We start from the raw sequence: 14,381 nt of genomic DNA, 5'->3' as shown, positions 1-14,381 counted from the left end.
CTTGTGACCCAAGGAAATTATGATTAATTGAGCCATACCCACGTTCTCTAGATTTGAATTGTGACTAATAATCTGATTTAATTTAATAGAGCTAATTTCACTTTTCATGTTTAGCATGTGTTCAACAAACCATTTGGCTTTATTTTGGATTACTTGAGCATGTCGCATATTGCCTGGCATATAGCAAGTGCTTAATGATTGAGCTCATGGCTGTTGAGTTATGATGTTCACTGATATCCTTTTGATGGTTCCTCCGTTTCCACCAATCACTTTCTTTAAGATAATTAAAAGGGGGCTTCTAGAGTATATACTAGAAAGAAAAATTTAATATTGGTCTGTAAACATGAAAGTTTTGGAGAAGACAATAGGATGGTTGACATATCTTTAAAGAATTCTCATGCTGAGAATAAATAGTAGTAGTTATGTCATATGCATACGATCAGGAATCAATTATTCATATTGGCTCCTGTGATTGGAAAAATCAATGATTCAGTTATCTCCATTCTCAGAGACGTCCATGTATTGGTTATATTGTCAATTCTTAACGTTCAGGTGGATCGAAAAGAAGGGAGCTAGTAGCCCCTCCCACACCCAAGAAAGTGAGCGGTAGGATCCCCCAGCTCCAAACAGGCATGTCCCAAATAACCGGAAGCTAGCCTTGAGAGGCTACAGTGTAGGAATTGCTACACTTGCTGAAGTTGGGAGAAGATGGTAACTCCTGCCTTTCTGTGGTAGTCACTCTGTGCTTTGTTCTTTCCTTCCAGTCATACAGTTTATCAAGAAAGAAAATAGTGCACTACACCTCTTTCGACCAGCGGAAAAGAGCAAACGCAGCATTCTTGATAGGTGCTTATGCCGTAAGTACTTTATTTGCGGTTATTCTGGGATCAAGGCGGTGAAGTGCTAACCCTGGCCACATTCCAGTAAGACAGGAGGCTTGCGTTATTAGCAGGTTGGGAGCTAATCAGGAATGTAAAGTGAACTAACATCATCGGCGTACTTACTGTCCATCGTCATCATCACCACCACCATCACTACCACCATCCTCCTCCTCCATCATAGTCGTCGTTGTCTTGTATTATTCTGAGTCAGAGTCCTCTGTATTACTGGCCTGAGTAGCCCAGGCTGGACTTAAATTTGATGTGGTTTCTTGTCTCAGCTCCTTAGTGTTAAGATTTCATGCATGAGCCACCTTGTCTAGATGTAGATCTATTTTCGGATAGCTGGTGAGAGACTCTTGGAATGATTACGTGTAGCTCGGATTCTCCTGTTATCAGCATTTTAGTGCGCAGAGCATCTACACCTAACCAGGACATACCTAAGGGAATAAAGTATGTGTATGAGTGAAATATAACATAGAAAGTTTAAAGCCTGCCAAGCTATTTTGTGGGGGTGGGGGACAGAGGATGCTCTAGACAGCAAAGGGGAGGGTTATCATTGTTTATTTTTTTTAAAACAAATCCATGCATTCATTTATACAAGTATTTGCAATAGAAAAATGGAATATGAACTATACATATATTATAACTTCCCTAGTAAAACAGTATGATCTTTAAAAGAATAAGTTTGGATAGAAGAGGTTTTGTTCTCTGAAAGCACAAACATATCAATATGAGCCCTATATGAGGAGGGGACAGTTTCTGGAAATTTCTGGATACTCTGGGAGTGGGCCAAGAGAAGACAGAAATCATCATGGCTAAAATGTGCCTGTAACCTGCATTGCTCTTCGGGGCTGTGTGATTCCTACAGAGGAATGTGCTGATTTACAGGAAGGGAAGGTGCTGATGTCTCCGCTCGGTCCCAGGGAAGGCCAGGGTGTCTCTGAAGCCTGAAGCTTGATGCTGTGTGACCTTTCCAGACCTCCTTTGTGGACTTTGATGGAAGGCACTAGACTCTGCCATGCCAAGTGCAAATTTCCGGGGGTGGGGTGGGCGGGCGGATGACTGCTGGCAGGCCGTGGGGGTGCAGGCAGGGAAGAGGACAAGCTGATAGTCACCTGAAGCCTGGGCCTTGCTCCTGGAACCTTAACCTCTAGTTCTTTTCACTTCTACTGTAATTCCCAGAGTCGTCTGAGGCCCCCTTCCTTTCTTCTTACACAGTACAGTGTAAGGAGCTAAGAGTCAATAAAACATGGCCTTTTCATCCTGAAAGGGCTCTGTGCTGAAGGGGTCAGGTCACCTTTCTCTCAGCTTTACTTATTTTCCCTGTGAAATGGGTGTGTTGGATACTGCGACCCCGACATTCCTTTCAGGGCTTAGGATACCAGGGCAGTTGGCTGTGCGGGCAGGCTGTTGTTTCTAACCTGAGAAGCATACAGGGAGAGCCAGCTATTGCTGTGGAGGGCTGGCGAAGTGCTAGTAGCTGAATTAAGCAGGCGTGCTGCTCTGCACCTTACACTCATAAGTGTACTTGGTTGATTGACAGCGGGATTAAATATGGCACTCCTGTTCTTCTCTCTTGACTCAAGCCATGTACTCTCCTGTGAGGTTTTGTGATGTTTTTGAGCATGTTATTCATAGGTCCTTTGTCATAAAGGACCTCTGTCAGGTCACCCCTCTCCCTGTCCTCCTCTCTCCATCCCTCTCTCTTACCCTCCCTCCCTCCTTCCCTCTCTCTCTTCGTCCCCTCTTCTCCCTCCTTTCCCGCCTGTCATTCCAGTTTTGTTTAGAGTGAGCTTTAATTATTTTACCAGTTAACCCTAGAATTCTGAAATGAATTCTAGGTATTACACATGCATTGGGGCCCTGAGAAAATACCCTGAGATAAAACAAATATGGGAGCTCCTGTCACTTTAAAGCAGCCCTACGGGAAAGAGCAGGGCTGGCCCAGAAGAAGTGCTGAGCACAGCGAGAGCTTGTCTTACACCTGGTCACAGTCCTGAGCTGAAAGTCATCATTCTCGTGTGGGTCATTTCCCAGCTGACCTTTCTGATCTCGTAAACGGGCTCCTCAGAAAAGTTCTTTTCAAAACCCTTATATAAAAACGACATTTAGGGTTGTGGTCATTTCTTCAAGAGCGAATGCTTCTTGTGTGTACTTAACTGTTGGCACAATTCTTATAAGATAGCAATAGATATTTGTGAATACTCTTGTGAGCTCAGTGTCGCTAGGTGGGAAAGTCTCACTCTTATAAACGAATCTTCTCTGGGTATGAAAGGGCTTCTAACTTGGGAGCAGCCATGTAACCTATGAGACAAAATAGGTATATGTGGTTTTTTTCAGAGTGATGTCCCTAAGAGTAAAGACAATTCTCTCTCTCTTCCTCTCCCTCCCTCTCCCCCACTCCCCCTCTCTGTTTTTTCAAGACAGGGTTTGTCTGGGTAGCCCTGGCTATCCTGGTACTCACACTCACTCAACCTCCCAGGAGCTGGGATCAAAGGCGTGTGCTATCGCTACCGCCCCGACTGGCTGATGAGTCTCTTCTTAAATGTGCCCTCAGCCATGTTCAAGGTCGATTGGCTCACGCCTTGAGACAAGTCTTCCAAGCTTTAGCTTCCTCACCAATAAGGTTTAGATGATGCCTGAGCTTCCCTGCCTACTGCACAAACTTAGTATGAAGGTCAGACATGGAACTGTCTGGATAGCACCACATCATATGTCTAAATTATCACAAGTTTATTGTGACAACATATACCTTTCTCCCCTCTATCCCAAACTGACTTATTTCCCCAGTAACCATCCCCTTCAGAAGACTTAACTCTTACTCTTGATGAACCAATTCAAAAGTGAGTAGTGATTTCACTCTCCCAGCACCCGCATCCCACATTACACGTAATCAGAACTGTGGTTGGCGCCAACTCCTGGAACACTTTGAACTGAATACGTCTTTCAGTTTCATGCTGTAACAGCCTAGGTCAAGCCTCTGCCATTTTTCCCTTGGTCACTTCTGTCCTAGCTTCATGCATTTTCCTGCTGCCTTACTTTGTGTGTTCTTGTTTCCTTTTGAATTCACTTGCCATGCAATTGTCGGGGTGCTCGTTCCAAAAAAAAAAAAAAAAGAATTAAAGTGAGATCTTATCAAGACCCTGGTTTGACTCTGGAGGCCGACTCTTTTTGGCATCTGATTCTTCTGATCGGATCCCGTGTGGCTTCATGATCTCCGTGCTCAACTCCTCCCAGCACACTGGCCTTTTAACCAAAAATGGTGATCCTTCTGTCACCGGAAACCTTCCTATTCTACTCTCTTTACCTAGCTCATTCTTGCTTAGGACCTCAGAATGCCTGTGTCCATCTTCCCCCCAGCCCACCCCCTTCCCCAAAGTTCTGTCTGAGAGAGCTTTCCCCCAAACTCCGCCCTGCTCCCTTGTTCACCTCCCAGCACTTGGCTGTTTTATTTTCTTGACGGCACTCTGTCTTTGAAGTTACCTTGTGTGCTTGTGCGTTTACAAGTGTATTATCTCTTTCCCAGACCAAAGGGTGGGGACCTTATCTGTTTTGCCCAGTGCCCCGTCTAGAGGGTGATAAAATATTTAATGAGGAGTTAGCTCCAGTCATTCGCTAGTTGTGTTGGAAGCTGGCCATAAGGCTGTGGCAGTGTCCTAGAAGCTTCCTGCTGCGCTGAATCATGGGTAGGTCCTGGATGGGAGGCGGCCACACGGAAGACACTAGAATGTCCAGTGTGGAAGGGTCAGGTGCTAGGAGCAGCAGCTGTTTCCTCACTGGTGTATCCGAGTACCAAACATCCAGTTTAGGGTCATACTGTCTGTGAGGCAGATGCCTGTAAATACACTGAACGGATAAGCCACTGTAAAGGGGCAAGTTAGATAGAAAGTGTAAGCGATGTCTTCTTCCCCGAATGTCTGAGGTCACATTGAGCCAAAGGATGCAGGATGAAAGGTGAGAGCTGGCATAAGAAACAAGACTGACATTCTTTGAAAACGGACTTTCATTTTTCTAATTGTTTTGTTGTGGTAAAATACACAAGACTTCTTTTTTTTTTTTTTAAACTTGAGTATTTCTTATTTACATTTCGAGTGTTATTCCCTTTCCCGGTTTCCGGGCAAACATCCCCCTAATCCCTCCCCCTCCCCTCCTTTACGGGTGTTCCCCTCCCCATCCTTCCCCCATTGCCGCCCTCCCCCCAACAGTCTAGTTCACTGGGGGTTCAGTCTTAGCAGGACCAAGGGCTTCTCCTTCCACTGGTGCTCTTACTAGGATATTCATTGCTACCTATGAGGTCAGAGTCCAGGGTCAGTCCATGTATAGTCTTTAGGTAGTGGCTTAGTCCCTGGAAGCTCTGGTTGCTTGACATTGTTGTTCATAAGGGGTCTCGAGCCCCTTCAAGCTCTTCCAGTTCTTTCTCTGATTCCTTCAACGGGGGTCCTATTCTCAGTTCAGTGGTTTGCTGCTGGCATTCGCCTCTGTATTTGCTGTATTCTGGCTGTGTCTCTCAGGAGCGATCTACATCCGGCTCCTGTCGGCCTGCACTTCTTTGCTTCATCCATCTTGTCTAATTGTACACAAGACTTCTTACTAGAGACATAAAGATAACAACAACAAAACCCCAGACAAAACAGGGTTTCCTGTATCTCGGGGTGGTGAGTACAAGCTGTGTAGTCAAGGTGACTCTGAGCTTCTGATCCTCCTTCCTGCCTCTCATGCTGATCATGCAGCACTGTGCCCCCATCCAGTTTCTGTAATGCTAGGCATCGAACCCAGGACATCTTGTGTGCTAGGAAGCATTTCCACTGGCACAGACCATTGGGACCATTTTCAAGCAGCTAATTCCACAGGAATGATTACCTTCCAGAGTAGTTTTTAGTTCCCTTGTAGGTGATTTCCAGTATGCCCTAGAAGCTTTTTTGTTTGTTTCTGTAAGCATGGAGAGTCTATTTAAAGCCCTTTCTTCTAGATCAGTTGCAAGGATCAAAAAGGAGTTAAACTACAGTGAAGCCTCATGTTCATTAGGAGACCCACGGAAAGGATTTTTCTGTGGCTGACCTTAAGGCCAGACTGCTGGATCGATGAGGCCACTTGGGAGATCATAGTGACACATACTGGTGTTGTCTCTTCCCTTTCTAGGCTCTGACATTGCACTCCTGGAATTATCTTTGAATAAGATAGCTTCCTTCCAGGGTAGCACTGGGGAAGTTGTAGAATCAGGATGCCTGATCACCAAAAATGCTAATGTGCCTTGAAGAAAGTAGCTGTCAAAATGATATTAACGAGGGGCTGGAGAGATGGCTCAGTGGCTAGGACCAGTAACTGCTCCTCCAGAGGACCTGGGTTTGAGTCCAAGGCCCCACATGGCAGCTCACAACTGTCTGTAATTCCAGTTCCAGGGAAGACCTGGTCTTCTCTTCTGGCCTCTGTGGACACTGTATGAATACGATGCACACACAGAGTGAGTTCAAAGCCAGCCAGCCTGAGTTATTTAGTATGTGGGAGGAAGCATAGTTTTTTGAGTTGCAGAGGATGCTTGAGCAGAGGTTGCAACCACATTGTGGCCTCCTTAGCTTACCTTTAACCTTTGCCTTGCTGGTATAGATGAACTGGGTGTAGCCTGAGCCAGACATCATGTCTGCACTGCAGGGTGGCCAGGCTGAGGTTTATAGACTTTGTAGCCACGCATGTCTACCTTTTATTTTGTGCACCACACACAGGCCTGTTAATATGGTTTTATTGTGGGAGTAAGTCACCTTCTAATTGGAGAGGTGTCATTCTCCATCTGGCTGGAAAGCAACCGCTGTAGCACAGCCACGAGTGTAGCTTTGAACCCACTCGGTGTATGTCATAAGCAAGCATTTGCTTATTTAATCTCCTGTTCTTTTATCTTTGGGAGGAGGGATAATAATACCGTGCGTAGTGGAGGCCCGAGGTGGAGGAGGCCTTGCATATATAGGCGACGTTGTGATCATGTTCTAAGCACTTAGAAATCCCTGCCAGTTCTGGGCGGGGAGAGCTGTGTGTCCTTCCCAAGTTTTCTCCATCAGTTGCCCCTCCTCTTACCTGTTTTGTGCTCAGGCCCTTAGACCACAGCTCTGAGGGCTCTGACAGCTACCTCCCTCCTTTAGCCTTCCCAGTTATCCCTTTGTGTACGTAGGTCTTTCTGGGGCTCAGCACCAATCAGGTGGCTGTTAATCTAGTTACCGCCTAGTGGAGTTCTTCAGATATGAGTGTGAGCTCTTTCCATTTTGTTCTTCTAGAACGTGATTTTCCTGTTTAAAGGAGGAATCTCTTTAAACCACATGAACATCTCTCTTGTTACTTGGTAACTTTAGTAAATATTTAGCTCCTGTGAACCATGGTGAGTCCTGCAGAATGTAAACAAACTAACAAACAAATCCAGCTTCAAATATGGAGAACACACAGGCAATAAATAATTGTGAAAGGTGTGCAATAGGTGTGAAGCCTGGAGAAATGAGAATTCATGCAGTAAATGCCTTGGAGCGATTACCATGCGACAGGGGCACAGCCCAGGGTGAATGTCTCCTCTTTCTGCTGTTACCTTGAGGACCTGAGGCCAAGAGTGGAGGGAGGGGAGGATTGGGATGTTCCCAGCGGGCTGAGTTGGTAAGGAAGTGTCACATAAGGGGAAACACTGGAGGTGAGGACGTTTAAGAAAGGGATAATATAACAAGAAGTGGGGAGAGGGGCTTTCTTTTCTTCTTACAAGCAAAAAGAAAGAGCTTAGAATGCAGCTTTGATGTGTTTCCTTTCGTGTGGTTGGTACGCGGCTGCCTGACCTGCCGCTGAGCCTGTTTTAATGGCTGTTCAGCAGACCCACCGACGGGGTATGGTACGGTTTGTTTACCATTTAATATTTTGTTACAGCGTATAAAACATTTTCCTGAATTATATATGTTGTACTTGTTCTTAGCCTAAATGCTGAGGTGTGACTTCAAATATGGATTCAAAAAAATGGATTTTTAATCTTTAGATTGCTGGAGGTGGGATTAATAGGGTTTTTTTTGTTGTTGTTGTTTTTTCTTACTTTTTAAAAAAGTATAGTGTTTAAGGCCTATTGTACTTAAATCAGTTTGTACAGTTGGCATTATGTAGAATTTAAAATTTTATACATGCATTAAATTTTTATATTTATTTGTATGTGTGTGTAGATGTGTGTATGTGTGTGTATGTGTGTAGATGTATGTGTGGTGTGTGTGTAGATGTGTATGTGTGTGTAGATGTGTGTGTGTGTGTAAATGTCTGTGTGTAGATGTGTGTGTGTAGATGTGTATGTGTGTGTAGATGTGTGTGTGTGTGTAAATGTCTGTGTGTAGATGTGTGTGTGTAGATGTGTGTGTAGATGTGTGTGTGAAAGTGTGTGTGTAGATGTGTGTGTGAAAGTGTGTGTGTGTAGATGTGTGTGTGTGAAAGTGTGTGTGTGTAGATGTGTGTGTGTAGATGTGTATGTATGTGTAGATGTGTGTGTAGATGTGTGTGTGTGTGTAGATGTGTATGTATGTGTAAATGTGTGTGTAGATGTGTGTGTGTGTGTAGATGTGAATGTGTGTGTAGATGTGTGTGTGTAGATGTGTGTAGATGTGTGTGTGTGTGTGTGTGTGTAGATGTGTGTGTGTGTAGATGTGTGTGTCACAGCAGTCTCAGTACAGAGGTCAGAGGACAACAGGTGGACTTTGATCTCTCCTCTCCTTCTACCAACTGACTTCCGGGGTTGAACTCAGACCTCCTCGGGCTCAAGTTTCGGAGCGAGAGCCTTTCTTTTTGTTCTTATTTGCTTATTTAATGGGTTTGAACCATACAGCTTGGGGAATTTAATTGCCAAAAGCTATCGCTTCATTATTTTTGCTGTAGTAGCTTCTTTCGCTTTTCAGATTGGGTGTTATACAGCTCAGTATGGTCTAGAGTTCACTGTCTTTGAACTCCACGTCCACCTCATGTCATAGCAGATGCCCTGGTCGCCTGGCTCTTGCCGTCTTTCAGTCCTTTCTTTCAGAATGTTCCTGATCCTTAGGTGTAAGGGTCGTGTTGGAGATGTATGTAGTGGGGTTGACGTCCCATGGCCAGTTAGAACCGTGTTAGCTCAGAGTGGCTGAAGTAAGTGTCCATGTGTTATTTGATGCCTGATTGGCTAACCGTGCATTTGTTTCGCTCTTCTCACAGACCATGTTACTTCCTTTCTTTATTAATTCTATTGACATCTGTGAATTATGATTTCTGAACCACCTTAAACTTATCGTTAAATCTGTAGCTTCAATGTGTTATTTAAAATGCAGGCAAAAATTGTTAAGAAAAATGTTGGATCAAAATAACAAGGATGTGTTTATCAAACGTTTATTAAAACAGTAACTCAGCAGCAGAGAAGAGCAGCCAGTCATCCTTCCCTCAGGCTTCCTTGTAACCTAATGATAACATCATGCAGGGAGGAAGGGAGGGGCGGGACATGACTGGGCTGACTGATTTCCTGTTTGCAGTTCCTTCCTTTAGTGGGTTGATAGGCAGTACTTTTTTGTGATATTGCCTGTAAATGGGTCCCGTTTTTGTTCTTCTAAGCCTGTGTTTTTGGTGACTTTGAAATAGCTCAGGCTTCCTGAAAATTGTAGGTTTTTCTTCAGTCTCTCCAAGACTGGTGTTCTGTTTGTCTTTTCCACACAGTAAGCACAGTACCACCTTCCCATAGTCAACTCTCTTTGTGTTCCCTCTAGCTGGGATCCATAAAAAGAACCTGTCCCCTTTTTGTTTGCTGAAGGCATCTTTCTCAATTTATAGCATAAATATTTTCTGTATTTTTGTTTTTCTCTACTTCTGCAGGGGAAGCTGCAAACAAGCTTCCTTTGTGCTCAAATAAGCTTGCAAACACATCTACATGTCACGGCGATAGACGCTTATTCGTCAAGTATGTTTAAAGTCTAGCTTCAGTTCTTACTACTGAGATGGCTCAGTGGGTAAATGTGCTTTCTGAGCAAACCTGGCGTCCTGACTTTGATAGAGAACCCACTTAAACGTGGAAGGGGAGAATAGACATTCACAAAGTTGGCCTCTGAACTCTCTGTGAGACCCCTACCACAAAAAAGAGTCAGGAATGATGGTTACACCTGTTATCCCAGCACTTCAGAGTTTAAGACAGGAGGATTGCCACAGGTTCAAGGCCAGTCTGGGCTACATAGTGAGACCCCCCCCACTCCCCATGTGTGTTTGTGTGTGTGTGTGTGTGTGTGTGTGTAGTTATGCATATATAACTACATATTTTAATTACACTTTCATTATGGAAATAAAAATTAAAAAGCCCCTTAAACTCCTATGACATTTGCTATGGTGAGGCTGGCTTTGATGTATATGCTAGGCCTACTATGAGACCGTGAACCCATGTCCTTGGGCATCCCTGGCATTTACTGTTCCGTTTTCTATAGCTTTCCTGATGGAGCTCGCTCAGTCAGACAGGTGCTCATGCAGGGCCACAGGCTTGCTTGTCAACATGACACGAGTACTAGGACATATGACACAAGAAGTGAAACTTCCAAGTTTTATTAATGAACATACTGGGGTAGATTTAATACTGAGTATATGGGATGGATTTACTGTTTCCTCTTAGTTTTAAAATAAACCCGTTAGGTTCGAAAACTAGATTCAGTTTTGTAGGGCCACTAGAGTGTCTCCGTAGGAAAACACTGGAAGAACCTTGACTCAGGTCTGCTAGAGACTCAGGAGGGTGGATCCAATGACTTGTCCAAGATTAATATCATTTCTCGAAGAGAAAGACCAGAACTCAGGTCCAGTCCCCAGGCTGAAGCTTTGTTTGGTCAGAGATAACTGAAAAGCTCCTCTTAGAATAACATCAGCTGACTGACTGAAGGTAGCACGCTGAGAGGACAGCTGGGCTCTCCCCGTGATAGAGAGGTGTTGTAGTGTTTCAAGTACAGGTGTGCGGGCTGCGCTCCAGGGAGCGGCTGAGTGTTGACTCTGGCTAACTGGGGGAACAGCATCTACTCACCTCTGTGTTCCTACCAGATGCAACCATAGCTCTTTTCAGATTTGTTTTGTATGTGATGTTTGTGGATGACTTAGGGGTAGGTCTGAGCAGGAGGCTAAGTGATAGGGGAGTGGGGAAAGGAAGTGGGTGAGGCTCGTATCTTGGGATAGAATTTGTCTGTTTTCTCCCTTACCCCACATTCACACACACACACACACACACACACACACACACACACACACACCCACCCACCCCATTTATGAGTATATTGAATGGCTTCATGAGGCAACTCGTCCTCTCTCTCTCTCTCTCTCTCTCTCTCTCTCTCTCTCTCTCTCTCTCTCTCCCCAAGGCTCTAATGTAGCTCAGACTCAAGTTGAAGCTGAGGAAGGACCTGGATTTCTGATTTGAGGTTCTCTACCTTGTAGTTATACACGGTGCTGGAGACCGAACCAGGGCCCTGTGCATGCTTGTCGAGTCCTCTACCCACTGAGCTCCATCTCCTGCCATCATGTGGTATTTTACATTGTGCGAGGCACGCCATGTTCTTTTCTATACGATTAAAAACAAATTGGTGTGGGGATGTAGCCGGTTGTCAGAATGCTTGCTTGGGATGCATGACTCCTTGGGTTTGACGTCCAGCACCACATAGGACATAGTGGCACGTGTCTGTAATCTCAGCATTGGAGAGAAGATCTGTCTAATCTCATGATAGACAAGAGGATCTGGACATCAAAGTCATCTACTGTATAGAGACGTCAAGGCCAGCCTGGGCTACATGATAAGATTGCCTCAAACTAAACAAAATCAGGACTGGGGATATTTTTGCATGTCTTTTTTTTAGGGCCCGGATTTTGGCATGGACTGTGTGGACAATTGTTTGGGTTTTTAAGATTAGTCCTCAGTTAACAGGATCAAGTGGAAGAAAAGCTGCCAGTGTTTTCAATTTCTCTGAGAGTCTCCCATTGCTAAATAATAGGCGTGTATCAAGTCCCAGGTGGTTTTTAGTCAGCTGATGACTGGAATCGTGAGAAAGGATGTTTGTGTTAAGTGCTCAAATCCTAAGATGAATCCTGGTCACATTGTCATTGGAATCACTGTTACCCCCTCAAGCTTCTCTCTGGCTTTTCCTCCCTTTCTCTAGACAGCCAAAATAGACTGTCAAGAGTAACCATGAATGAGAAAAGCCTGTGTTTGGGGCATTCATAGGCAGCCTGAGCCTCCTAAGTTAGTGTGAAGAGAGTTGGAATGCAGTATACTTTAGGTTTATAATAACGTGTGAATTTTATTTCAAGGACAGCGCCTCCCCTCCCCTGAGTGTGGTGGCACACACACGTAAGGTCATTCGGAGGCTGAGCCTGGATGACTCTGAGTGCCAGGCTACCCTTGGCTACATGGTCACACCCTGTTTCAAACAAAAGAACGAATTCCTCCAAAACCATGTACCCCTCCAAAAATGGAAAGAAATTCCATTTGATAGAATGCATTTCATTATGTTTATATACATTTATATGCTATATATTAAGTTATATCCCTTCTCCATTATGGAAAGTGAATTAGTTCATTAGACACTCTCTCCATATGTAATTTTAAAGGAGTCAGCTGCAGCTCCTGTAGACATCACTGAGATCCTTAGAACTTAAGATCAGTGGTTGCACATAAGTAAACACAGACTGTGCCATGTGAGCCACTAGGACACAGGTTACTACCTGGCCTTCTTTTCTCCTTTTACTTCTTCCTCCCCCTTCCTTCCTCTCCCCCTCCCATCCCAACATGTCCCCCACCTCACCCCCTCCTGGGTCTTCCTCTGTAGCCCTGGGTAACCTCGAACTCCACTGACCCTCCTATCTCTGCCTCTTTCTGCCTTGTTAGTTCTTTCCTTTGTTGCAGTCGTGCGTCGACCTTGCTGGCCCTGGCCCTGTCTCTCTCAGGACTTCCAGCACATGGCCTTGAAGGGCTTTTAGACATTTCATTTTGTAGATCCAGACCTTTTTATTTTTTATTTTTAATTATTCACAGTGACCTAAAGCTTGAAGTTTAGTTTGGTGGCAAAGTCGTGGCTCAGGAAACTAAGCAGCTTTGCTGGTGTCACCTTTGCTTGAAGGAAACACTCAAAGTCGTTCTACGGCTTCATAATGCTATTAGCAGGGGGTGGCATTTGTGGTTTGCAGCTTCAAATTAATGAGCAGAGTGACAGACTTTCTGTGGAACGGTACATTCTGCAGGCTGAGTCAGACTCACGATTCTTTCAGGAGTAGGTGTGAGTCATTCAGTGGGCTTGTTTCAGGGGGGAATTTCTTATTTAATCAAAATAATACAAAACTTTTTTTAGACAGGCTCTTCCTGGTGTTTCTCCTCCCCTATCCGTCTGCCTCTCCCAGCCCGCCGCTCCCTATCTTTCACAATGTCATTTTCTTACTACCTCACTCAGAACGAAGCTCACGTCTAGCTTTCTCCTCCTGCCTCTACGGTGCCATGATGAGCTTCCCAAAGTTAGTTCTCAGTAGGCTCTCTCTCTGCTGCTAGAGCGAGTTTCTGGAGTAAAGATGAATTCTCACTCAAATTTATGTCCCCTGTACCCAAACTAGTACCTGTCTCTGCAGTTTAGGTGAGGAGGGGAGGAATGAGCTAGGAAACCTCCCTGCGGGGGATTCGGAGTCCCAGATGTGAGCCATCCCGTGTTGACCAGGTAAACAAGTGCAGACGAGCCTCCCGCTCATCCTCTCCGTTATTACAGAACCGTATGTGACTGTAGACTCCTCATTATCCCTGACACCACTTTCTGAGGTTTCAGTCAATTCTGGCCCTAACACATTAAATAGAAATTTCCAAATATTATAAAAAGCTGCACCATTTCCAGGAGTTTCATGATGGTTTTTTTACTACCTGGTTCTATCTCACTGAATTATTCCTGTGTTCAGCAGATCCACACTGTATATCCTACCTGCCTGATAGTTACCCACTACCTGTCTTGGTATCTAGGCTACTGGCATCCTGTCTCATTGTTTATATTGCAGTGATCTTTACCAGGTTACCCTCCCTGAGTTATCAACCTAACTTCATCTGATCACATAGGCACTGCATCTTTTTTTTTTTTTAAAAAGATGTATTTATTTATATATGTCTTCTGGTTTTTGACACACCATCCCCCCTAGCTCATCCATCCCCTCCTCACCTAAATCAGACCCAATTACAGGTGGTTATGAGCCACCATGTGGTTGTTGGGAATTGAACTCATGACCTCTGAAAGAGCAGCCAGTTCTCTTAACTGCTGAGCCATCTCTCCAGTGAAAGTGGTGTAAGACAAGATTTTGAGAGACTACATTCACCCAGCTTCTACTATAGCATGCTGTTACCACTTTTTCTGTCATTACTAGTTTTTGTTGTTAATCCTTTGTTTCGCCTAATAAGTTAAATATCATAGGTATCTATCTATCTATCTATCTATCTATCTATCTATCTATCTATCTATCTACAGTTATCCAGTAGCCAGTGGAATGGCTCAGCAG

The 14,381-nt window shown here is 44.5% G+C and overlaps 1 protein-coding gene across 6 annotated transcripts in view; it reads left to right on the top strand.

Annotated features, from left to right (window-relative positions):
* Cdc14a (cell division cycle 14A) overlaps positions 1–14,381 on the top strand; it is a 160,063-nt gene that overhangs the window by 34,443 nt on the left and 111,239 nt on the right. For all 6 annotated transcript variants that reach the window (NM_001134856.1, XM_008761460.4, XM_063281936.1 and 3 more), the window contains one exon: positions 765–857. In NM_001134856.1, coding sequence (NP_001128328.1) covers positions 765–857 — 93 coding nt within the window. The remainder of the gene's footprint in view (positions 1–764; positions 858–14,381) is intronic.

The sequence above is a fragment of the Rattus norvegicus genome, chromosome 2 (assembly GCF_036323735.1).
Source record: "Rattus norvegicus strain BN/NHsdMcwi chromosome 2, GRCr8, whole genome shotgun sequence".
Lineage (NCBI taxonomy): Eukaryota > Metazoa > Chordata > Mammalia > Rodentia > Muridae > Rattus > Rattus norvegicus.
Note: the sequence above shows the minus strand (reverse complement) of the source record. Positions and strands in the feature narration are given on the sequence as shown.